General features: G+C 42.9%; 1 protein-coding gene across 1 annotated transcript in view; it reads right to left on the bottom strand.

Moving 5' to 3' along the window:
• FAM20A (FAM20A golgi associated secretory pathway pseudokinase) overlaps window positions 1–25,327 on the bottom strand; it is a 79,258-nt gene that overhangs the window by 10,501 nt on the left and 43,430 nt on the right. The window contains exons 3-10 of the mRNA XM_029599293.1: window positions 19,030–19,080; window positions 10,497–10,575; window positions 9,442–9,534; window positions 8,185–8,300; window positions 7,211–7,391; window positions 5,579–5,688; window positions 4,581–4,662; window positions 1,202–1,261 (exon numbers count right to left, since the gene is read on the bottom strand). Of these exons, the coding sequence (XP_029455153.1) occupies window positions 1,202–1,261; window positions 4,581–4,662; window positions 5,579–5,688; window positions 7,211–7,391; window positions 8,185–8,300; window positions 9,442–9,534; window positions 10,497–10,575; window positions 19,030–19,080 (772 nt within the window). The remainder of the gene's footprint in view (window positions 1–1,201; window positions 1,262–4,580; window positions 4,663–5,578; window positions 5,689–7,210; window positions 7,392–8,184; window positions 8,301–9,441; window positions 9,535–10,496; window positions 10,576–19,029; window positions 19,081–25,327) is intronic.

The following is a 25,327-nucleotide window of genomic DNA, read 5'->3' as shown; positions in this document are numbered from 1 at the left end:
AGATGTAACTTTTTGTATCCTATATTTTACCTTTCTCCCCTGCTGGGTGGCCTTGACAGGTGGCAGAGGTTTTGCCAGACCTTTGGGGGGGGGGGGGGGGGGTGGCACATGGGGTTACTTTTGGGCTGCTGGTGGTCCTGATGACAGTCCTAGGCAAAGGAGCTGCTGAAGCGTGTATTTTCCCTGTTTCCTTGCAATATTTTTTTCTTGCAGAATACTGCGGGAAGCTGCCATAGTATTTTACCACAGAGGGGAAAAATGCCATGTCAACGCTATACACCCACAGTGTTTTACAGCGGCCCACAGTATTTGTCCCCTCCTGCAGTAAAATACCATGGCTAGGTAAATGACCCCCTTTGTTTCCAAGAAAGTCATTCTAAAGTAGAAGTGGGCAACTCCAGTCCTCAACAGCTAGAAACAGATCTGGGTTTCAGGCTATCCACAATGAATATGTATTTGAGAGATTTGCATGCAATGTCCTCACTGTATGCAAATCTGTCTCATGAATATTCATGGTAGATACCCTGAAAAACCTGGCCTGTTTATGGCTCTTGAGGACTGGAGTTGGCCATCCTTGCTCTAGAGCAGCAGTATTCATTTCTAATCCTTGAGGGCTGCAAACATATTTTCAGGATATCCTTAATGAATAGGCATACAATATAATTGAAGTAGTGTGCATGCAACTCTCTCTCATGCATGTTCATTAAGCATATTTTGAAAACCCAACCTGAATGTGGTAGTCAAGGACTGGAAGTGAATACCACTGCTCTAGACTGACTGTAGATTTGTGTTTCTGAGCACCTCTATATAGGAGCATCAGTTTCCTGGGCATTAAAAAAAACAACAAAAAATAACAACCTATGCATAATATTGCTATGATAAAGTTGCAAATCATCACTATTTTATAAAAAGAAGTATTATATACTGCTGATTTGTGACTACCTCCTAATTCTATGTTCAAGACCACCTGACTAAAGCAGCCCCTTTATATGTTCATTAATGATCAATAAACCATTGTCAGACTCTCCTCTCTGCAGCAAAGCTTGGGCAAACCATGAGCCTGGATGCAAACTCAAGCATTTGAATACATCAGAAAAATGTGTCATGATGCCCATTCATTTTTAGAAAGTCTGTGTAGGAAGCTTTTCCCACTTTATAGCCACCATTATGTACCCTTAAAGGATCATCGGGTAAAACTTACATGCAGCACTGATAAAGTGGAGCCAGGATGGATATTTCATCATGTGAATGCTTCCCAAATCTGGAAAACCAGCAAAATAAATCAAACTACGGCAAGTTAAATTTCCAGAAGAATACATACTGAAAGTTAGTAGGGAAAACAGAAAACCCTTCCTCTCTGTCAACATCATCATCTCTAATCTTTTCAATCAAAAAGTTTTTAGTTGCTGTTCCAAATTTTAATATAAACCAAAAAGATTGATTAATGTCTACCCACCCCTAGCAAACAGGCCAGAAATTGGCTGTACCAGCTTTACAAAAAAATAGCAGAACGTTATGAAAATAGAAGTTTACAGGATGCCGTAGTCAAGCATAACCTAACAGCAAAGTATTTCAATGAAAAAATTGGAAAGATACAAAAGAATTTCATACAAAAGTCCCACAAGAAGAATTATCTCCTGATCTTTTAGAATTCTGGGAAGCACAGGATAGCAGTACGCTGATTAGAAGAAGTAAATTTGCTTCATTTCATACAATGTCAGAGGTTGATGTACTAAAAGTACTTCATCTAATGGATTCCTCTCAATCTTCTTTGGATATACTACTGCCCAAATTGATGAAATTGCCAGAAGTAGGACTTTTTCCATATTTGACATCAATAAGTACCATCAGTTTTTAAGACCCTGGTTCGGCTTATTCTTAAAGGAAGTAAACTTGACCTGACAGTGCCTGACAATTATAGGTTAATTTCTAATTTGTCTTTCATTTTCAAATTCTTAGAGGAAGTTGTTTGTTTTTTTTTAAACCAAATAAATGATTTTTGAGCAAAATAAATGCCCTTCACCCCACAGCAAGCTGGGTTTAAGACTGATTTCAGTGGTGAGATTTCTCTTACTGTCTTATTAAATAAAGCTAGAAACATGGCCAGTTCTGAAAAGGATGCTTTGATTATTTCACTAGATCTAAGTGCAGCATTTGATTCTATTAATCATCATATTTAACTTTGGTGGTTATTTGATCTTGATTGCAGGGACATGGTTTTATTTCTTCTTAACTAGCCATACCTTCAGAATAGTCTGGAATCATACCAACTCTGATTCTATGCCATTGTTCATTGGTGTTCTTCAAGGTTCCATTTTGGGTCCAGTTCTTTTTAATGTATGCCTAGTCTCATTGATCATCCTTATTCAAGATCATGGTTTTAGCCCCCTATATTTATACAGATATTCAGCTTGTGGCATATGCAGAACCAGGTATACCAGATAACTAGTTTTCTTTAAATCAGTATCTTGCTGCTTATAGATGACTGGTTAGAAGAACATAGGCTGAAACAGAAGCCCTTTGGGTTAGTCGGTTGAATCAACCAATTAATGTTTGTCCTAAATTGGCTTATATCCTAATCCAACCTAACAAGTGAATTTTCAAAGGACTTACATAAATGTAATATACTATTGTAGCAATTTTTAAAAGCCATTTACGTATGTAAAGAACACTTACACTGGTAAATCCTATGGACAATTCAATGGCATATATTGTAGCAATTTTCAAAAGCTCACTTACATAGGTAAAGTGATTTTGCATGTGCAAAACTCAGTTATTCCCAGTTATACAGCATGTAAATGCATTTGAAAATCAGGCCTTAAGGATTCAATTAAGACCCTGAGAATAAGACTAGATAGTGAATTGACCAGGAATGCGCATGTTTCATCTGTGGTCAAAACATGCTTCTTTTACCTTTGGTTTCTTTGGCAAGTAAGATTTTATTAGGGGGGGAGGGGAAGAACTTAGCGGCATTAGTGTATTCATTAATTTTAAGCTGTTTAGATTACTGTAACATTATATACCTGGGGTGCACTGAAAAATTGTTAAAGCCTCTTCAGTTTTTAGAAACACTGCTATCAGATTTCTTTTTGGTGCAAAAAAGACAGACTCTATTACCCCTATATTTATATAGACTTCATTGGTTACCTCTGATTTTTAGAATTGTTTATAATTTTGTCCATAGTATTTAGGGTTCTTCACACTGGTCAGCCTCAATATCTTTCAAATCTTTTTCTTCCATACAAACCTTCTCAAGTTTTAACATCTAAACAGCAGGAACTAGTACTTATTATCCCTTCTGCTAGTCAAATAGGCTTGGAACAGACTCTACAATCAGCCTTTTCATATGCTGCTCCATATTTATGGAATACTCTTCTTCTTTCAATCAGAATTGAGAAGAATTATTTGAAATTTTGAAACAGTCTTAAAGTTATGGATATTTAGACAGATTTATAATGAAGAATAAAGTTTTATTATCTCTTATGCTAACCGTTGTGTTATTGCTTAAAGACATGTATCCAATGTTTTATAATTTTAAGAAATATTATGTCTTATGTATATTCTTGGAGTAGTAATTCTTTTGTTTTAAGTTTTATTATATTGTATCTTTTACCTGTGGTACTATTGTAAAATGCTCTGATTTTTATCAATCAAATTACAGTATATCAAAATATAATAAATAGAATTAAGATGATGGGTATATGTTCTATAGGTAGGGAAGTTAATATAAATACCTTTAATAAAGTAAAACATTTCTGGACCTATTCTGTCTCAAATTACAAATTTGAAAGAGTACAATCTGTTAAATGCACATTGATATTATTTATCATTATACTATGCAATTAGCTGATATAAGTTTTGGCTGGTTCTGGGCTATAAAGTAGGGCATGTAATTAAATCAAACTAAGTGGGAAAATTTGAAAAAATGAATTATTATAATACATATTACATAGAGATGTAAGGATCATACAGAAAAGGAAAAGAATACCTTGCTCTAATTTTGCCACAACCTAGCTCAGAAAGATATGGAATTGCAGAGTTAAGTCAGAGTAAAGAGTTTAAAGTGTCTATAGGAAGAACAGGAAGCCAGTGATGATGTTCAGGGAGAAGTATGGTTAAAGCTGGGTGAGTGATAGGTGAATTAAGCAACAGAACCAATTGTTAAGCAGCTGAAAGGCTTTGAGGGAAGATGTACAGTTTAACTTTGAGTAACTGAGGCCAAAAAGAAGCTCAACACAAAGCAGAATTTGGGGAAAAAAGGAAGTAAGGAAATTTCAGGACTTAGAAATAATTAAAAGCAGACAGAATTGTGATAATGCCAAGCTGGGAACCCTGAAAAACACTCAGAAAAAAAGGAAAGCCGAAGAAATGACATCCTTCCTCATTTTCCTTCTGCCTTATTTACAGCTCTGAAAGAGGAGAGCAACTCTCAGACAGAACGTTGAACACTGGCCAATATTTGCATGGAGAAGCCACCACCATTGATCATGAACAGGGAATCAATGTTTATTACTCCCTGCTTCAAAACCTCCTAGTCTTGCAACTTAAAAAAAAAAAAAAAGGCTGGTTGACGGTGTTACCCTCTGGCATTGTCGAGGTGGATGAGGAACCCATCTTCCTCAAACTTGGTGAACATTTCATAATGGTGGCGGTCCATGTTCCCTATGAAAAAAAAACAAGAGAGGAAGCCATCTTTCTTTTACGTAGATGGGTAAGAGACTCTTTCAAAACAAACTTCTTTATGAAAACTCTGCCTACTACTACCCTCAACAGAACGCTTAGGGGTAACCTGCATGGAGCAGCAGTTACTACTCAAAACAGAATGCATAAGAGTAACATGCATGGAACAGCAGTTACGTACCCTCAACAGGACATATGGGCGTAACCTGCACAGAGCGGCAGCTGCTACCCTTAACAGAACGCATGGGCATAACGTGCATGGAGTGGCAGTTATTGCCCTCAACAGAATGCACCTGTATGGTGTGGCATTTACTATCATAAGTAAATGGTTGGGCAGACTGGATGGACCATTGCTCTTTATCTGCTGTCATTACTATGTTACTGTTTTATCCTAATGTAAAACTATATAGTGTGGGGGGAAAAGCATTGAAAAGCATTGAATGTCCAATGGCAATTGACGACATTTTGGGGGTTTGACACACTTTCCCTACACACTGCTTCTGGTGGTCTCACTGCTCTTTGCATGTGCTAGGGCTTGGTTATTACTCTGTGGCAGATGAATGGCTGCAGGTTCATCTTCAAGCATGCCCTAACTGAGGAGGTGTTACTGCTATCCTGGAAAGTACTGGCAAAACCTACTCCCTTCATAGCATCCTTTGACTGACTAATTCCAATTTCCACCATGACCAGATTTAGGTATAGGCAACACAGGCCTGGGCCTAGGATGCCAAATTTCAAAGGCACCCAAATACTAGAACACCCTCCCCTGATCTCCAGTCTTCAAGGGGATCCCTCTCCCATGCGTAATCTTAAATCCAGCCCTGGTTTCCAATGGAAAGTTGGACCTAGGGAAGCAGAGGGGAAGAGCAAAGTGCAATCATTCTTTTGTTTAATTTACCTATTAAAAAGTCAAAAATAGCCATGTCCATGACATCCAGAAGCCTGTTGCTGTTGTTGTATGGGTAGATCTGTTTTAATGTGCTGCAGTAGAATGGATTGACTTCCCACCTGATAGACAGAAAGAAATTGACATATTCTGAAAAGCAGACCTGTTGAGTGAGGCTCCTACACTATATTAGGAAGCACTAGACTACAGGAACTGCAGGAAAAAGTAAAAAAAAAAAAAAAAAAAGTGTATTTAAATTGATTTCAGTACTAGTCTTCAGTGTACTGTGGATGATAATATGGCAGTATCGGAGTGATGTCAAAAAAATTTAGATTAGCCATTTATAACCCTCAAACGTTGAGTATAATGAGTGTAAGAACCTCTTCCATCAGTGACTGCTGCTTCCTTCACTATCTCTAACAGAAAAATGTTTGCCTACAAAACATAGCTAGGGACCTGAGACTTGCCCCCGTGAAATAAATTAATTTCCTCCAAGTTTGACATCTTCTTTTTACCATCTCTCTGTGCATTTTTTTCCGGCACTACATGTCTCTATGAACACAACAACATCTGGATAGCTGGCAGACAAAGTTTTCATAGCTCTAGCCTGTTGGGGGTCTGACTCAAAGAAGAAAGCACATGTGTTATTTGTAGCCTATCCTCATATAATTTGGTTTTCTTTACTCTCAGTTTGAGAGTTATGTCTCAGCAGAAATTTGAGGTCATAGTTTGAGACCGAAGCCAGAAACTTTCAGATTGGAGCCTGACTTCTTAGTGTGTTATAGAGTTTATCTGGCCCCCAAGGTGCACACACTTCAGAACTGATTCTCGATGTGGGTGGTAGGCCTCCCAGAGGATGCTCCTGCTTTTGTAAAAGGAGATTCAGACCCAGTAGGGCAGAGCAGAGAACAACGCTTCTCTCTTCAAAAGTCTTTAAAGGTAAAGTGATGGCAAAGGCAGTAGGCAAACTGGCATAAGTTGGCAACACAAACAGCCCGAAGGCTCTGTTGCTCTGGAATGTGGAGAACCCGCAGACCTTAAGGCCAGTCCTTGACCCTTGGGACAGATAGACTATAATTTTCTTCTAGCAACCATGAAGAATCCCAGAACCCTTGGAATATGTAAATCCCTACACTATCCCTACATTTTCATTTTGTCTTCTTTCTATTAAAGAAATACCTGAAATCTTTTCCAAAACAATTCACTTGGCAGCTAAAACAAACAGAATTTCAAGCTTCATAAATATATTTTTTAATTCCTCCCATTTAGCTACTCCCTCCTATAGGAACCAAATTGACTAAGGTGCTGTTGTGCTGATCCACATCAGAATTCCATGCAAATGTCACACTGCTAGATGCAGAAATTGAGCAAAGCACAAACAGCCAAAGGGTGGACGCTGGGGAAAGCAGGCATGACCATAACTCAAGCTTATAAAAATATCTGAGGGATCTAGTAAGGGCTACTGCTTTAAACTAGTGCTACACCTTAAACCTGAAACTAGTCCTTTTGGTAGCATTTCCTAAGGAATGCCTGCCTTTGGACTCGGATGAGTGGAGTTCGTGTGGGAAGAAAATTTTATAGTTGGGGCCAATGCAAACAAACCAGGAGCAGCAGATTGGTTGGCTTTTAAGGCACTCCACTTACTCCTCTTTTCCGGTGAAGGTGTAGGAACGAATCCAGGGGTTGGGGACAGACACTCTTGGTGCAAGGTTGAGCGAGGGCAAAAAGGCAATAAGGGACCCCTCTAGGAGGTGAGGAGTCCCACACACAGCATACTCTGTTTTACACATGTATGGGCACTTGGCAAAGAAACACACGTTGTTTGCTGCAGGAAACAAACAGAAAGAATGTAAATTAAAAAATAGCAGTCCTGTAGAATGACATTTTCCCAAAACTCTTTTCTTTCTTTTGTTATTACTGAATTCAGTATTGCTCCCTGGGCTTGTGCTTACTGTCCCTTGGGTACTGTAATATTTCATTCACTTGGCCCCCAGCGCCAAGAAGAACACCCATGTGTTGCAGGATCTCCCCCTGCTGGCAGCCAGTGGGGGAGGGGAACAAGAAAGAGGGTGCTAATTCTTTATTAAAACACTTGGGATAAAAACACATTAGGATTATCTCACAAGAATTCTGTAAAACTCTATCTTTGGTAAACTAGGAAATTTTGACTGCCCTATGTACAATAAAAAAAATAAAGTGCAAATCTGTAACAGACAATGCTAGAAATGATAATATGAGGGATAATCAAACTTGCATGGAACAGTCTGCCACCGTACAGTTCAGTTCCAGTGAGGAGAAGTCAATTCAAATGAAATGAGGGAACATGCTCCCCATCTGGCAGATTACTTTATTTTTTATCATTTTGTTGTCAAGCATTTTAAACCTCCACTGGACACCAGATTACACTGGAAGGTGGTGTTACATTCATGAGGGCCTAAAAAGTGGTGAGGGAGACATGATTAGCAGTTTCCTCCACCCCAAAATCTGGCCCTGGGCAGTTCACTGTCTTTGTTCTCTGCAAAGGCAAAGGGGGAAAATGGATTTCTCCACCACCTTTTCAATTAATTGCCCATCCCAAAAACATACAATCCTTTGTGGCAGGGTACTTCCTACCCTACCAGGAGAGACGAAGAAAACGCTTTGTAAGACTTCATTCTTGGTCACTTGTAGGATTTCCTGGGTGATGTTAATCATCCTCCCGGCCACCGGAGGCACTCGGCGAAAATCCAGGATTCTGCATGGAAGAAGGGTTGCACAACACTGAATTTTAACTTATGAAGAATGCGGCAGACATTACTAACTTGGCAAGAGTCATGCAACAGTGGCACTACAGAATGACTTTCTCTGAGGTGACTTTACTACTCCCTGGAGCATGCAGTAGCCTTTAAAATTCTGATATTAATTTACTTCACTTAAAGTAGGCTTGCTACTTCATAGCCTGTTTAAAATGATTTTTTTTGTTTTTTTACAGTTTATATATTAATTTGATCACTAACCATTAAATAAACCTCATAATTTGACTGTGAGAGCATGTTTGATCACTAATCAGGAATAATAGAATTATTGGAATACTTCTGTACCCTTCTCTGAACAACACTTGCTTGCTTATTTATTTAAGATGCCTTGCCATAAGAAAATGCCTCTGGAGAGGAACAACACTTGTATCTAATGCTGTTGTCTGTACCTGGTAACCTTCAGTATAACACTCCTACAAACAGCTTCATACAGAGATGGGATGTATCTTGCTAGAACAACTGATTCATAGTTTAGCTTTGGGCCAGAGGTGCTGTCAGATGTTCTCAATGCTAGTCCTTAAAAGGGGGAGGGGAGGGGGGGCTGCAAACGGATCTGATTTCAGAGCAACCGACACATGCCAGATGTATGCAAATATAATCTGATGAATATGGATAGAGGATATCCTGAAAAAACCTGACCTGTTTGTGGCCCTCCAGTACTAGGAGTGAGAACTCTTGTACTAAGCATTTTGTTCCTAGACAAAACAATGGGAAAAAAATCCTTTAGCACATCTAGCCCATAGGGACTAGAGTAGACCATACAACAGTGCAGCTTAGACTATGTAACTGAGAAGTGTGGATAAAGTGGAACATAAGCAATCTGAATGAATAAATAAGTAAAGAAAGAAATAAAATCCCTTAAATCTCTCTCTCTTTCCATTCCTTCGGTTTTCTCTCTGTTTGTACCCTGGCGACCAAACAGTTGTTCATCAACAGTTTTTTGGGGATATTGAGTGATCTCTCGACTTCCTCTTTGGAAGCCAAGATAATGGCTTTTAATTAAGTGTGCATGCTTTGCCATCTATGAAAAGTGATCCGGTGACGGTAAGCTGGAAGGATGAGCCATTTTACAGCACATACCGGTCCAGGTGGAAGGCAGCAATCTCGGCATTGTGCCTTTGGAAATCAACAAAGTAGAAAACGTCTTCTGGGGTCTCCTCTTCTCGTCTCTGTCTGAAAAGAATACAGAGTCTGAAACTGGGCAGTAAAACGGAGACAGGATGTAAATTTACAGTGTAGGAGTTCTGGTATGCATGGGGGAGAGAGAGAGGGAAGATAAAGAGATGACTGGGTAGGCCAAGAAATTCTTATATTTCAACTCTCACACCTTGCTAAGTTAACATTTTAATATTTAGGAGAAACAGGATTTTTGTATTTCAGTTTTGTTGGGTTCTTACTCGATTTATTAAGTGAAAGGTTAAGTCATGTTTAGAGGCTTGTGGTTCAAAATTAGGAAGACTGAAATAACTACAGGCAGAATCTATATGCTTAGATAGGGGCAGCGGAACACCTTTTTGCTTGGGGGGGGCTAATAAACCAACCTCTGCCTTTGCCTCTCTAAGCTCCTCAGTTGCTGATGCCATGTGGGGCAAAATTTTGATCGAGACATGGTGCCTGTGGGCCTGCCCATTCCACTCTCTATGTGCTTAGAATTCCCTGGGCAAAGTACAGTAGGAGGGTTTCAATTTTCTGTGAGGCAGTCAGTACATGGCGAGATATGTTCACTTTCCGGAGGGTGCCGTATGTCCTTAAAGGGCAGGTATGAGGCAAGAAAACTCTTGTGCATGGAAGAGGACCCCCACCCTTTCCCCCAATGAAGTCCTGCAACTTCCTGATGTAGTTTCAGAGAGCGACGCCTCTCCCCTGCATTTAAAAGCCTGTAAGAATTAAATCCAGTCCCAATCGTTTGCATCCTGCTGCATCTGTTATCGTGGTGATAGATGTAGCTTTAACCAGTCCCTCTCACCTCCTCCATCTGTATCCCTGGAACACAATCTACGTTCTCACTGCCAATCATTTCTGGTTGTTTGCTGTTCACAGTTATTTGCTGACCTTCCAGTTCTGTTTGCTGCTGCCTTTGCATGCAAGATGAAAGTGGCTGCTGGTTAGGGGAGGTAACGTCCATGCTTCCTTACCTCATGGGTTTGAACATGGCCTTCCCAAAGTCCTGGAACCTCAGAACCAGTTTCAGGTGAACACCGCTGGGCTTCACAACTGGAAGGAGAGAATTAGAAGAAAGCAGGATACACACAAATAAATGGCTACAAGCATAAGAGAAATGTGCTTACTACTATGTGTTAAAACATACATTAAAAACGTTAAGTGCCTAACAAACAGAAAAACAGATTAGTCAAGGACTCATTGAAAAGTCCTCTGTCAAAAAATATTACATTTCTGAATATATAGAGCACTTTACCAGGTCCATAGGTGAATGGTAAGGACCAGCGAATGGTTCATGACTGGGATTCTTAATGCTATTATAGGCAGCTCTTTTTCTGAATAAAGAAAATATTTTACTTGTATGGGTTTGTATAAGAACCTAAGAACATAAGAAATTGCCATACTGGGTCAGACAAAGGGTTCATCAAGCCCAGCATCCTGTTTTCAACAGAGGCCAAACCAGGCCATAAGAACCTGGCAAGTACCCAAACACTAAGAAGATCCCATGCTACTGATGCAGTAAATAGCAGTGGCTATTCCCTAAGTAAACTTGATTAATAGCAGTTAATGGACTTCTCCTTCAAGAACTTATCCAAACCTATTTTGAACCCAGCTACACTAACTGCACTAACCATATCCTGTGACAACAAATTCCAGAGCTTTATTGTGCGTTGAGTGAAAAAGAATTTTCTCCGATTAGTCTTAAATGTGTTACTTGCTAACTTCATGGAATGCCCCCTGGTCCTTCCATTATTCAAAAGTGTAAATAACCGATTCACATCTACTTGTTTAAGACCTCTCATGATCTTAAAGACCTCTATCATATCCCCCCTCAGCCGTCTCTTCTCCAAGCTGAACAGCCCTAACCTCTTCAGCCTTTCCTCATTGGGGAACTGTTCCATCCCCTTTATCATTTTGGTTGCCCTTCTCTGTACTTTCTCCATCACAACTATATCTTTTTTGAGATTCGGTGACCAGAATTGTATACAGTACTAGGTGCAGCTTCCAGCAGTGGTGTGGAAGCAGAATATTCAGCATTAAACGTTCTGCAGCTTTGCAACACTCAGCTAGGGACTTTATTTCAACCAATCAGGATGAAGCATGTTCAGACATGGGATTCTGTAGGTGTCTGATTTTTCCTAAGAAGCATCAGGGCTCTTCAGAACATATCTGGTAAAAGCAGCTGCAGAGATGAAGGCTGTAGAAATCTCCAGAGGAACTGGCCCATTCTGCAGGGCTGCATCTTTCTCTCCTATTCCTATCATAAATCTTCCAAGAGCTGCTTTTTCTTTTCCTTTTTAAAAATTAGGCATGTCCAAAATTCCCCAAAAGTCTTGTTTCTCAATGTCGATTTATCAGTTACTGGGTACCAAAAGCTCAGGGGGAAAAGGAGGGTCACTTAAAAATGTGAGGTATTTTGATTTACTGTTTACAGAATGCAGTAAAAGTGAACATATAAAGCAGAAGGCTAAGATTTTGTTTTGTTTATTCCAAAGTGTGACACTGTGTATGTCACCAATGAAATCACTAGTTAAAAAAATGTCTCCCTCCATGGCATATTAAAACATTGAAACTGGGGAATATGTTTTCGTCTACCTGCATGATTATATTGCCATAGCCTCAGGGGTGGCTTAAAGCAATCTACTGCCTGAAGCAAGTGATGAGATGGTGCCCCCGCCCACCAAAGGCATGACATGGGTCAAATTAGTTAGAAGGCAAAGAGGGTGGGGGATCTCTTGGAGTCCTGGCCCTTTTGGTAATTTGAAATGCTTAGGAGGGGGAGGTGGAGGTGAAGGTCAGTATTCCTAAAGGAATGTCAGACAATATTTCTAGGAATCAAGAAACCCTGCCACACTCCCAGGAACCCTACCATCTATATGTGTGTGGTGTTCTAGGTGATCCTTACAGCCTTGTCCTCCCCCCTACCCCTTCCCACACACAATTAAAAATTATGCATTAGTAATATCTCACATGAAAAAGGACATCAAAGTACAGTTTTCTGAAGTAAAAATCACATAACACGTACATTATATTTATACGCCCTGCTGAGGTACCAGCCAGAAAACACTTCAAAAAAGACACTTGGAATTCATATGGTATTAGGCCTATTGTAACACATGTTGGGTGTGAGCTTGGCCCTCAGAAAACCATAAGTAAATTGAATTATAATTGGAATATAGTAACCTCCTATACCAAAACAGCACTAATTGCCAGCCTTCAAACAGTAACAACCTTTCCTATGAAAAAGGCAACATTGCAAATATTACACCAGGCTCTAAAACACCAATACAACTGCTATTAGGAAAACAGAACAAGCCAAACTGCTATAGATCCATACAAACAAACAACACATTAGTAGAATACATCACCTCAGTCACACATGCAGAAACACAGACAGACCTTCACCAAATACAGAATGAAAAAGAGATCATGAAGCCTAAATAGAAACCTGCAGACAAAAACTAAACAGGAAACTGCAACTAGGCAGACTCTGTGTATAATGTAACAATGGAAAAACTGAACCATTAACATTCCTCATAAAACATCAACTAATAAAATCGAGAAACATAAAACAATCATAACAGTACAACCATACTAATAAAAAGCATAAATATTTTAAAACAGGTGACAAATATAACATCCAATAATTAAATTTTTTTTAAAATTTCCCAAACATGAATAAAATATTTAAAAATAGCAGACACATCAAATAACACCCAATAATTAAAACTAATATAGATGAAAAATATTCCCCATTCTACCTGGGAACTTTTCATTTTTAGTCACCCTGAGATTGTCATGGACTTGTGAGTGTTACATTTTGCCGCTTGTGGATGGTCCCTTGAGTAGCTGCACTCACCACAAATCTCACCAGTGTTCTCCATGTGGCAGGTCGCTGCTGTTGATTCCAATGCAGCAGGATGCTGCAGGATTCCTTAGTGTGCGTGCAAACTGACGCTACCTGATTTAAAAGGCCCATGATGGGAAATCCCCTGCAGCGCTCTCTGATGAGGTTATCATTCCTGCCCTACATAAGCCTGTTTCACGCACTCTTTCAACAGCTCAGCAAAGGACGTCTGCAAGTCTTTTTCTTGTCTTCAAGCCTGCCAGTCTCATTCCGATTTGTCTCCAAGCCTTTGTTCGTAGTCTGTTGTCCAGCTTCCAGTCTTCAAGCCTTGCTCCGCTCCAGTCTTCAAGCCTTGCTCCGTTCCAGTTTCCAGCCTGCTTCAGTTTCTGCTTCACTCCAGGTTTTCAGTCTGCTTCATTCTTCAGCTCCTCTTTGCTCCAAGTCTTCAGGCACAGCCTTGCCGCCATCAAGCTTTCAGCTTCCACCATAGCCTTTTGGACTCTGTCATAGCCTGGCCCATGCTAAGATTTGCTCACCTACCATCGACATAAACCTTAGGGCCCGGCCTACAAGGTTGCACCAATTGCGCCACGTCAAGAGAGGATCACACCCATGTTGTTCACAACAGATTGCTGAGGCCATGAGCTCAGTGAACGTGTCGCACGATGCTGCATCGGTCTCCCAGATGCAGGAGCAAAAAACGGAATTGATTGGTCTCCTGCACCAGTTCATGCAACAGGCCCAGCAGCAATTTGATCAAGTCAATGAATTACTACAGATCCTATCCCTACATTTGGATATGATACAAGGTCAATGGCTAGCTTCAGTTCCAGTTCCAGCTCTTGTGAACCCTGCACAGGCACCTATACAGCCTGTGGAATCCATGATTCAACTCCCACCATCTCTGAGGTACAGTGGGGATCCTAAGGGGTGCAGAGGGTTCCTCAATGTTTGTAAGATGAAATTTGAGATACAGCTGGCTGGCTTTTTTTTTTGACAATGTGAAGGTCACGTATATCCTCTCCATGTTGGACAATACTGCTCTCACCTTGGCTTCTCCCTTATGGGAACAAGATGATTTACTTCTCAGGAACTTGGATAACTTTATACAACTGTTTTGCCTGACTTTCACCCAGTCTGGTTGTCTTTCGTCCACTGCTATAGAAATTCTTCGTATTCATAAAGGCACTTGCTCGGTTAGTGAGTACACAGTAGAATTTCGTACCCTAGCTTCTGAACTCGGTTGAGGCGAAGATAGCCAAACCACCATTTTTTGGCAAGGATTATTGGGGAAGATAAAGGATGAACTAGTAGCCCACCGTCCCTCGAAGACCTCCGTCCCTCGAAGCACTTATGCCTTGGCTATTCATAAAGACTTGAGATGACAGGAACAAGCTTGTGAGAAAGACCTCCTAGTGGATCACTCCCATGGCTCCCAAACCTCTGAATCCTTCACAGCCCATCCTGGAACTGCTGAAGGCAGTGGCCTTCGAAGAACCCATGCAATTGGGTAATACCCGACTCTCACTTGATGAGAAACAATGGTGTAGATTGCACAATCTCTGTCTCTACTGCGCTGCACAAAACCATTTTGTCAGTCGGTGTCCTTTAAGACCAGGAAATTCAGTAAAAAGTCTAGCTGGGAGGTTAGCATTTCACTATCCTGCTTCCTCTCCACAACTACTGATACCGGTGTCCCTCACCTACAGAAAAGAAATACACACTTCAAACCAAAGCCTTAGTAGACTCTGGAGCCGAGGCAACTTTATCCAGGAATCACTGCTATGCCAATGTGACTGCCCTACTACCCACCTAACCACCCTCTGTGTCATTTCATCCATCTACGGAGAACCTCTACCTGGTCACATGACCACCACTTCCTTGTCTATTACAATGCAGATTGGGTCTCTCTGAGAAGATCTTCAGTTTTATGTGCTATCTAAGATCTCCAGTCTTGTATTTGGCTTAGCTCCATTAATTTATTTATTTAGAACTTTTCTATACCGACATTCATAGGAATATCACATCGGTTTACATTGAACAGGGGAAACTGTTAACTTTTGGAAAAGGAATTAGAAATTACATGGAACGAGGGAATGCTGGAACTATGGTGTATAAGGAATAGAAAAGAAGAGTCGAGTAACAGAATTGAGTATTTACAATTAGAGGTATCCATTGCCTAGAGCACCTTACAGATTGACCAATGGGATCTGTCCTGCTGGGAGCATTGTGCTGTCTCAACCTTATATCAGGGCACTTTCCTCCAAACCCACTTGCCTGAAGTAGCAGACCTGCGGCTCCAATGTAGGGTCTGTTCCTATTTGAGTTCTGAGTTATGTTGTCCTCCTGAGGATCCTTGCCTGCAGATCAGGATCAGACCTTGTCTCCGTCCAAGCCTTCAGCCTTGAATGGTTCTTTGGTCCAGTCACGAAACCAAAGAATCACTGGATCCTGTGTCAAGACCCCCGAGTTCCTAGTTGGTAAGGGGGTACCTTCATTTTCTCAGAAGCTGAAGAAAAAAGGCCTGAGGAGGGGGCTTAGAGGAAGGGGTACTGTTACATTTTGCCACTCGTGGATGGACCCATGAGCAGCTGCACTCACCCCAAATGCTGCCAGTTTCTCCATGCGGTGGGCCACCATGCCACCGATTCCAAAGCAGTTGGACACCGCAGGCATCCTTAGTACGCATGTGCACTAACACTACCCAATTTAAAGGGCCCGTGGTGGGAAATCCCCCGTGGTGTCCTCTGATGAGGTCATCATTCCTGCCCCTCATAAGCCTCTCTCAGGCATTCTTTCAACCCCTCAGCCAAGGTTGTCTGCCAGTCTTGTTCTTGTCTTCAAGCCTGCCAGTCTCATTCCAGTTTGTCTACAAACTTTGTTCCTAGTCTGCTATCCTGCTTCCAGTCTTCAAGCCTTGCTCTGCTCCAGTCTCTAGCCTGCTTCAGTCTTCGCTCTGCTCCACTCTGCTCCAAGTCTTCAGCCTGCTTCAGTCTTCAGCTCTGCTTTGCTCCAGGTCTTCAGCCACAGCCTTGCCTCTGTCAAGCCTTCAGCTTCCACCATAGCCTTTTGTACTCTGTCATAGTCTGGCTCGTGCTAAGATTCGCTCTCCTGCCATCGGTGCAAAACTTAGGGCCCAGTCCATGAGGTTGCGCAAATTGTGCCACGGCAAGAGGGGCTCATGCTCGAGTCATTCACAACAGTGGGGAGGAGGGTACCTTCAAACTTTCTCCTGTCTCTCATAGACACACACTCTAACACAGCCAGGCTTACTCTCTCTCACTTTCACACACATGTTCTCTCTTATATACCTCCTTCCCTCTCACTCTTACACCATGCTTTCTCTCTTATGTGCTCCCATTCTCTGTCTCCTACTCACAAGCATACTCACTCCCTTTCTCTCCTACTCACATGCATGCTCCCTCACCTGCTCCCTGCCTCTCTCTTCTACTCACACTCATACTCTCTCTCATGTGCTCCCTATTCACACAGATGCTTTCTCTCATGCGCTCCCTACCTCTCTCTCTATCCTTTTCACATGCATACTCACTCTCTCATGTGATCCCTCCCTTTCTCTCTCTCTCACACACATACACACACATGCTGCCTTGCTCATGCGCGCGCGCACACACACTGAAGAATAGGCCGAGCAGATAACCAAGAATTCCCAGATGCCTCTGCTGTACTGTGGCCTGTCATAGGTGAATGAACTTTGAGTGCTTTTCTGAGCATGACTTGCAGAAAATCTCTGAGACAGATTTGCTGGCAACAACAGGAGAGAGGCCTAGTTAATGGCTACATTTACTTTACAATACAGAGAAACTGGGTCCAGGATGCAATCTTTTGTCTTGCAGATGCATGGTTTCAATGGACAGAAACCAATTTGAAAAGGAGATCCTGTGAGGTGACAGTTTTTAATTAAACCCTGGTGCCAAGAAATGGAATTCAAGCCTAGCTCCTATTCAAGACCCAGACTGCGATTTGTTTACACAACAAAAGAAGAACAGAAGAGAATACATTGCATCAAAGCCAGAGTGATACAGGAACTTGTATGATGGGAGGATGGTTCAGGGAAGACTAGTATAGAATGATTTTTACAATTGAATGGGGGGTGTCATCACAAGCATTTCCTATACATGATAGATTGTCATGACAACAGCATAAGGTATTTTTTGTAAGGAAATCTTTGGGCAGTTACGTCATTCATTCTGGAAGCTTCGGGAATGTTGTATTTTGATTATATAAGTCAGGGCATGGCAGAGATTCACTGAGATGCAAGTTATTACAGATAGAGGGCAGTTATATTGCATCTCCCAGAACACTTGTCTTGGACTTTCTTATAAACAGCTGAATAAATTATATTTTAAAATCTTTTTCTGAATCGAAGTGTTCTGATTGCCCTGTCCCTGTGATACAAAAATTATATACAACACACACACACACACACACACACACAAACATCTCTTTCATTTCTTTTGCCTCTAACTGGATGGGCTTTGTTTCTTCGGCTGCTGGTCCTCTCTCTCTTGCTCCTTATTTTCTTTGGCTGTGGTGGCCCCACTGGGCCTCCCCCTCTCCTCCATCACTGCTGCCACCCCTGGGTAACACCAGGCGTGATTCCACCTTCCCTTCCTCACTTATCCACACTCTCCTTCCCTTTTCTTCTCCTCCCACTCTCAACCTCCCTCACATCCAATGTTGTCTTCCTCCTCCTCCTCCTCCTACTGGCAAATTAGGACACTGCCACTCCAAGTTTTCCTTCTGCTCAGGGAGGAGAGAAACCCTGCTGGCACTTGGGTCTTCCTTATGTCCCCCTCCCTCCACTCATCCCTCATATTCCCTCCCCTCTCACTCACCCTTCTCCCCTCACATTCACACTCTTCCCTCTCACACCGCTTTGCACCTTTCCCTCTCATTCTGTCCCCTCCATTTACTCATGTTCCATCCCTTCTGCCCTCTTTTCCCTCCATTTACTCCCCTGCAGCATTCTCTCATGCCTCTCATTTACTTTCCCCTCACACCCCCTTTCATTCACTACTTTCTCCTCCCTTCTCACTTAAATCTTTCTTCCTTCTTTCCCTCTCATCATCTCCCTCCCTACCTCAGGAGCTGGTTCCAGCCAGGTCCACCTTTGCTGGTGGGGACCTGGCCTATCCGCCAGTGGCTGTGCTGGGCGGTGGGCCCGCCACTCTTCTTTCATTGGCAGGGCCTGGCCTCCCCGCCAGCATCTGTCCTCCATGGCGAGCCTGGCTGCTTCTCTTTCATTGGTAGGGCCTGACCTCCCTACCAGCAGCTGTTTGGTGTGGCAGGGCCAAGTGATGTTGGGGTGGGGAGTACTTTTTCCCCAGATGTGGGGTAGGAACCTCCTCGGCATGTCAATAAATCATGCCACTTGACTCACTTCCTTCCAGGAGACCCTCTTGTTAGGTGGGGAAATAAGGTGGTTGCTGCAGGGGTATTTGGAGAGGGGGAGAGCACTTGCTCCCACCTAAAAATGTTACCACCTGAGGCATCCGCCTCACCCTGCCTCATAATAGAGCTGCCCTGCAATAGCCTACAACAAACCACAGGGTTGCCACCTGGAAAGAATGCAGCGTTCCTGTAATCTCTGGTAGTAATGAAATCACATCAACATGAAAGAAGAGAGAAGCTTGACTTACTCTGGCTGCAGTCACATGTTCCCAACAGAGCCTTTTCATCTTGGCTATAATCTGCAACACACAAACAGGCCATTTATTTTTCATTTGAAAGGTGCCCTAAAGCTGGGTGCTGTATATCGCATCACAATCCCTAATCCCAAAGAATTTACAATTTAAATGGACACATGAGGCACAAAGAAAGAAAGCGACTTGCCCGAGGTCACAGTGAGTGGCAGAAGTAGGACTTGAACTTGGATCTTCCTGATCCCAGTCCACACCTCTAGCCATTTAAGCCCCTCCCTAAACTGAGAAAGTTTGTGGAATGTCCAAAATGAAATAAGCACAGATCAATAAAATACTGATTTAACAGGTACCTTTTTTTCCCAAAATACTACTATCTTTTGTGATTAATATTGCTCCTCAGGTCTCTACTGTGCAAATATGTATTTATTTAATTTCTTGCTTGCTTATAAACAATAATGCTCTCAGAGCAAGGAACAACAGTAATAGCAAAAAAATCATAGCATCAAATAACAGTATCATAGCAATCAAATCAGAAAATAAGCATGTCATAAATAAAAAACACAGTACAATAAGCGAAAATCTATGAAATCAAATAAATTAAAAAAACAAGCAGGAAATTAAGATCCAAAAAAAGAGGAAAGCTTGACAAAGGCAAAATAATATGAATAAATAATAAAAATCAGTTAAAGGCCTGTACAAATAAATAAGCCTTGTGTTAGAGACCGGCTTCCCAAAGGGGAGGAGTTAGCAATCTGATAAAGGCCAGCTCCCCAGAGGGGAGGAGTTAGCAATCTGTTATAGATCTGCTCCCCCAGAGGGGAGGAGTTAGTAATCTGTTATGAATCTGGATGCTGGATACCTCCGATGAAGGAGGAGTTAACAAGCTATAAATGATCACCCCGCCAGGGGGCGAAGTAGCACTCTGTATGGATCTTACTAAGGAGTAGCAATCTGTTAGTGCTCTGCTCTTCCAGAGGGAAGGAGTAGCAACTGTAATGCTTTGTTCCTGTAGAAGGTGAACCAGCAACCTGTATGATTCCCACGGGGAGATTGCTATCTGATATGGGTCAGCTTCCGCAGAGAGAGGAGTGATGGTCTGATGTGGGTTGGCTCCCACAGAGTGGTAGATGATGATACCGCTCTTATTAGTGTAGGAATAACACTTAGTAGAAATAGTGAATCCCTGGGCCGATGGCAGTCGACAGCGCCCTCAAGTGGAGATCCTGAGAGGGACCACTGGCTAGGCTGGAGCATTGAGACAAACACAGATAGTTCTTTATTAGACTGGAAGTAGAACCACCAGAGGTGGCAGTAGTGAGTTGATACGCCCGGCAGGGCTGAAGTCCCTCTGATACTGAAACCACAATCTCTGAGTTGTTGAGCTGTAAGGAGAGACTATAGATAGTGAGTAGACAGGGTATGCTGGCCATAACCAATAATAGATGATACACTCACAATAGTAGATCTCTGTAGTGTCTTCTATATGCAACAGAGAATCTTCAGTATTCAGGAACAGGAGCCGCAGGCGAGCACTGGTTCTTGTAAGCAGTCTGAAATAGTAGAGATGTGAATCGGTACTGGAATCGGTTCCGATTCCGGTTCCGATTCACATTGTGAATTTTTTTTCGTGCGGCCCGATCGGGTTTTTTTTATCGGCTGCGCCCGAGCCGATAACAAAAAAACCCACCCCAACCCTTTAAAACAGCTCCCTTAGCTTCCCCCATCCACCCAACCCCCCCCAAATGTTTTAAAATTACCTGGTGGTCCAGTGGGGGTCGTGGGAGCGATCTCCTGCTCTCGGGCAGTCGGCTGCCACTAATAAAAATGGTGCCGATGGCCCTTTGCCCTTACCATGTGACAGGTTATCCGTGCCATTGGCCGGCCCCTGTCACATGGTAGGAGCACTGGATGGTCTGCACCATTTTTAAAAATGGTGCCGGCCATCCATTACTCCTACCATGTGACAGGGGCTGGCCAATGGCACGGATACCCTGTCACATGGTAAGAGCAAAGGGCCATCGGCGCCATTTTTATTAGTGGCAGCCAATGGCCCGAGAGCGGGAGATCGCTCCTGGGACCCCCACTGGACCACCAGGTAATTTTAAAATATTTTGGGGGGGGGGGTCAGGAGGGTGGGGGAAGCTAAGGGAGCTGTTTTAAAGGGTCGGGTGGGTTTTTTGGTTATTGGGTTGTTTTTGTGTGCTGTTTTTCCCGCCCTCCCCCAAAACGATAAGAGAACCCCACGAACAATTTTGTGGGGTTTTCCTATCGGTTTCGGGGTGCCCCCGATTTCTGACGACTTTGAAAATATCGTACGATATTTTCAATCGTCAGAAAAACGATTCACATCCCTATGAAATAGAACTCACAATAACTGTGTATGGGATGGCTTCTGGAATAGAAGAGAGGCTAGGAGAGATTTAGGAATGTAGGCCCTCGTGGAGCGAGTACCGGTTCCTATCTGTTAATCTGTAATAATAATCCATAAGATATAGGTATGCGATATCTTCTGAGGAAGAAGAGAGCATGAGAAAGGAATTAGGAACATAGGCCCTCGTGGAGCGAGTACTGATTCCTATCCGCAATGGTAAGTCACGATCTCCGTATCTGTGATAACGTCTTAGATGGAAGGGAGCCTTAGCGATAAGGAACAATGGCCCTCGTGGAGCGAGTACCGGTTCCTGTCTGAAATAGGACTCACTTTGTTCACGTCTGCGATCGCCTCCAGGCAGTCGTAGTCTTCTGAGTCTTCGGGAACGTAGGCCCTCAATAAGCGAGTACCGGATCCCGTCCAACAATCTGAAATCAAGAATAGAGAGAGCGGAGCCCCCAAGGAGCGGGTACTCCTGGTAAGTTTGAAAAGGCCGAGCAGTGGAGAAGAATTCCCCTAACTGACTCGGATCGTAGTTGCAAGTAGCGTGGACTGCCGAAGCAAGTCCCATTGGAGTTCCTTGCTAACTCATTTGTAGTTAGCAAACAAAAACCTTTTAAATTGAAAACGGATGATGTCAGAACAGGGGGATGCCCCCGAGGTTCACGCCCTTGCTGGTACAAAGTCTGGAGCGTATGCGTGCCCTTACGTCATCAGAAACATGGTGGATCCGTAGCGTCAAGCCAGCCCGGGGACACCAGGACCAAGAGGCGGAGAGAAGCCGTGGCTGCATCTGTCCATCTGAGCCGAAGGGAGTCGCCACAAAGGTAGAGATGGTGGAGCGAGGGCGAGAATAGGCACAAACGCAACACCTTGGCAAGCTTTCCAAAGTGCAAACAATTAGTGATGGTAGGAACCTCAACTGACAGTTAAATCCATAGCGAGGGAATGATGCTGTTGTGCTTGGGGGTGGACCCCTGTCCTGGAGCAGAGAGGGAACACCTCCTGAAGGAAACAGAAGGCAACTGCCCCAGGGGGCGGAGCACTGGAGGAGACAGAGGCTAGGGAAGAGCTTCATCACTGGAAGCCCAAGGTCCTCCGGGGAGGAGCCCATAGGGACCCGGGCCGCTTGGACTTAGGTGGCCTTGCAGGTTCTCCGGGATAGAATGGAAGCCCGGCTTGCCCACAGACACAGAAGGAGCGTGGTCGAGTTCGAGCTGGAGCAGGAAGAACCAGAACAGAGTTGGTGATGATAAGGTGAGGAACAGAGCCCGAATCTGGAGGCGAGGTCAGGCAGGCAAAGGTCGAGATCCAGAGATCAGTCCGAGGAGTGGTCAACGAAGCAGGGGTCAGAAACTGGAGGTCCGACGAAGTCGAAGGCAGGCTGAGGTCTGAGGCAGGCAGCAAGCAGGCAGGTCATGGAACAAGCTGAGGTGCTAAGGCAGGCAGCAGGTAGACGAGTTGTATCAAGAAGCAAGCCGGGGTCAGTACCAAGAAACAGTCCAAGGGTACTACCTGGGGGTGCGCAGGAACAGACAGGCGAAGACAGCAGGACGTTGGAACAGGACTGGAGGATAAGCTGGTCAAGCAAGCAAGCAGAGTTCAAGTTCCGGAGGGCAGATGTGGTCAAAGAACAAACAGGTCGTGGTCAGGTGGCGGTCAAGCATGGTCAAAGGACAAGCAGAGGTCAAAATCAGGCAGTGATCAAACAAAGGATTCTTAGAGACAGGCACAATAGCAGGAGCCCAGCCAACTATGGAGGAAGCCAGTTGCAAAGGCAAGCTCTGGTAGTCAGAGCTTGCCTTAAGTAACCCTGAGGAAATGAGATCAGCAGGGGAGGCCCGGCAGCCCTAGCGCATCGTGGCCCCTTTAAATCTTGGAGGAAGGCGCGCGCACGCCCCAGCCAGAACGGGGCTTGATGGCGGGTGAACCACGCGAGGGCTGGAGGAGGACGGTGATGGCGTTCCTGCTGTGCTGCGCCGCGCCGCGGAGAGAGTCTGCTGTGCCGTGAGAGAAAGGTGAGAAGAGCCAGTCACAAGCTCCTTGGCCGGCCTTCGTAACAGATGCAATAGAAAGCTCCTTTCTAGTGCTGCTTAAGCAAGCTCTTTTTAAAGACGACTCAGCCAGGGCATAAGAAATACCATGCTGGGTCAGATCAAGGTCCATGGAGCCCAGCATCCTGTCTCTGAGAGTGGCCAGTTAGGGTAAAAAAAACTCAGCAGCTCCCACCCATAAAGTAGGTCTGTTTCCTGTTACTCACTTTCAGGGTTAGCAATTGTTTTCTTTAGTCTACTGGTTAATAAGTGTTTTAGAGACTTTTCCTCCAAGAACTTGTCCAAACCTTTTTTAAGTAAGACAAAAGCAGACTATGTATTTCATCAGATCGCAAACTATGACTGCGGTTGCTGAGCAATTTTTGCACCTCTCTTTCTTGAAAAACTGCACTTTTAAACGAAGTACTTAAAACTCAGAAAAGTTTCTGCACAAATTTGCATTTTTTAAAAGCTGTATAACAGGCACGGGAATGCCCTCAGGCCTGGGGAGAGAGGGGAGACAGCTGCAGCAACAGTGCTGGCCCCTGCTGGCTAAAGAGTGGTACTAAGGGATGAACCTCAGAGGAGGTGCCCCTTGGGCTAGTAAAGGTTTAAATAGTGCCGCCTGGGGAAGGAGAATCAAAAATGGGGAGGTAGACTTTTTGACTATAAAAAGAGGAAGCTTCTCTTCTGAAAAGGAAGGGTTGATAAGTCTGCACCACTTGCCAAAATGATCAAATGGGAGCCTGAGCTGGTGCTTTTGGCTACTTTATTTTGACTGGTTATTTGATAGTAAAATATTGTATTTTCAGAAAGAAAAAGAGAGGTTTAAAATGAATGGTTTAATATAGAGACCATGTTATGCCAATGAAAAAAATTCTTAAGAGCCTATGACTCACAAGCCTTAAATATTTTTTAATAATCTACCAAAATTTTTAAATGATATTGCTCAATCAAGGTAAGTACTATCTGGTATCAGAAAAGCTAGTGACTCAGCTCCCACATAAAAATGTAACCCTTCTTTCCAACTGCACAATAACAATTTCACAACTCAGAAGCAATCAAGATTTCCTTGGCAGATTTGTTCAGCTCTTCCATAAGACACAAGAGATCATAAAAGTAAACTCTACTGCCACACATATAATCATGTTTGGATTCTTAGCCTACCTTTCCAAATGACATTCAGGGTAGCTTACAATATTGTTTGAATTCAGGCACAATAAAAGTTCCTTCCCAAAAGAGCTTGCAATCTATCCCCAATGTAGTATTGTAATATCCCCTGCACTTGATTCCTTTAAAGTTTTATATTGTGTTTTTACTTTTCAAATTTTTTATTTTAATTGCTACTTTTTTGTAATTGTTATTTTCTCTTTTATTTTATTACTATTAATTTGTTTTATTTTACTATTGTAAACCGTTTTCATTAAATTATATTTGTAAAAGCGGTATATAACCAAATTTAAATAAAATAAATAAATAAATGTGGGCACGTGAGGCAATGAGAGATAAAGTGTCTTGCCCAAGGTGTGTCAGTGGGGGAAGTGGGATTGGAATCTTGGTTTATCTGGTTCTCAAACTACTTCACTAACCATTAGGCCGTTTCACTCAATAAGGGCAGTATTTTAGGATTACGATTTAGTGTATCAGCCTCCAGGCACAGCAACAACATGCTGGGAGTATCTCAGCCCTTCTGTCACAGAAGGCGTATCGCAGTTATAAAACTGCCTCTAAGGAAGAGAAAAGAAGGAACTACAAAGCTGAGCAGATGTGGCTTGGCAGACTAGATAGACTGTAGGGTCTTTATCTGCTATCATGTTCTATGTTTCTAACTCACCTTTCCTAATATCCCCAATATAAGCTACGTAATATCCCCAATGTTAGCTATGACCAG

Source organism: Rhinatrema bivittatum, chromosome 4 (assembly GCF_901001135.1).
Source record: "Rhinatrema bivittatum chromosome 4, aRhiBiv1.1, whole genome shotgun sequence".
NCBI lineage: Eukaryota > Metazoa > Chordata > Amphibia > Gymnophiona > Rhinatrematidae > Rhinatrema > Rhinatrema bivittatum.
This window is presented reverse-complemented; position numbering and strand designations above follow the sequence as displayed.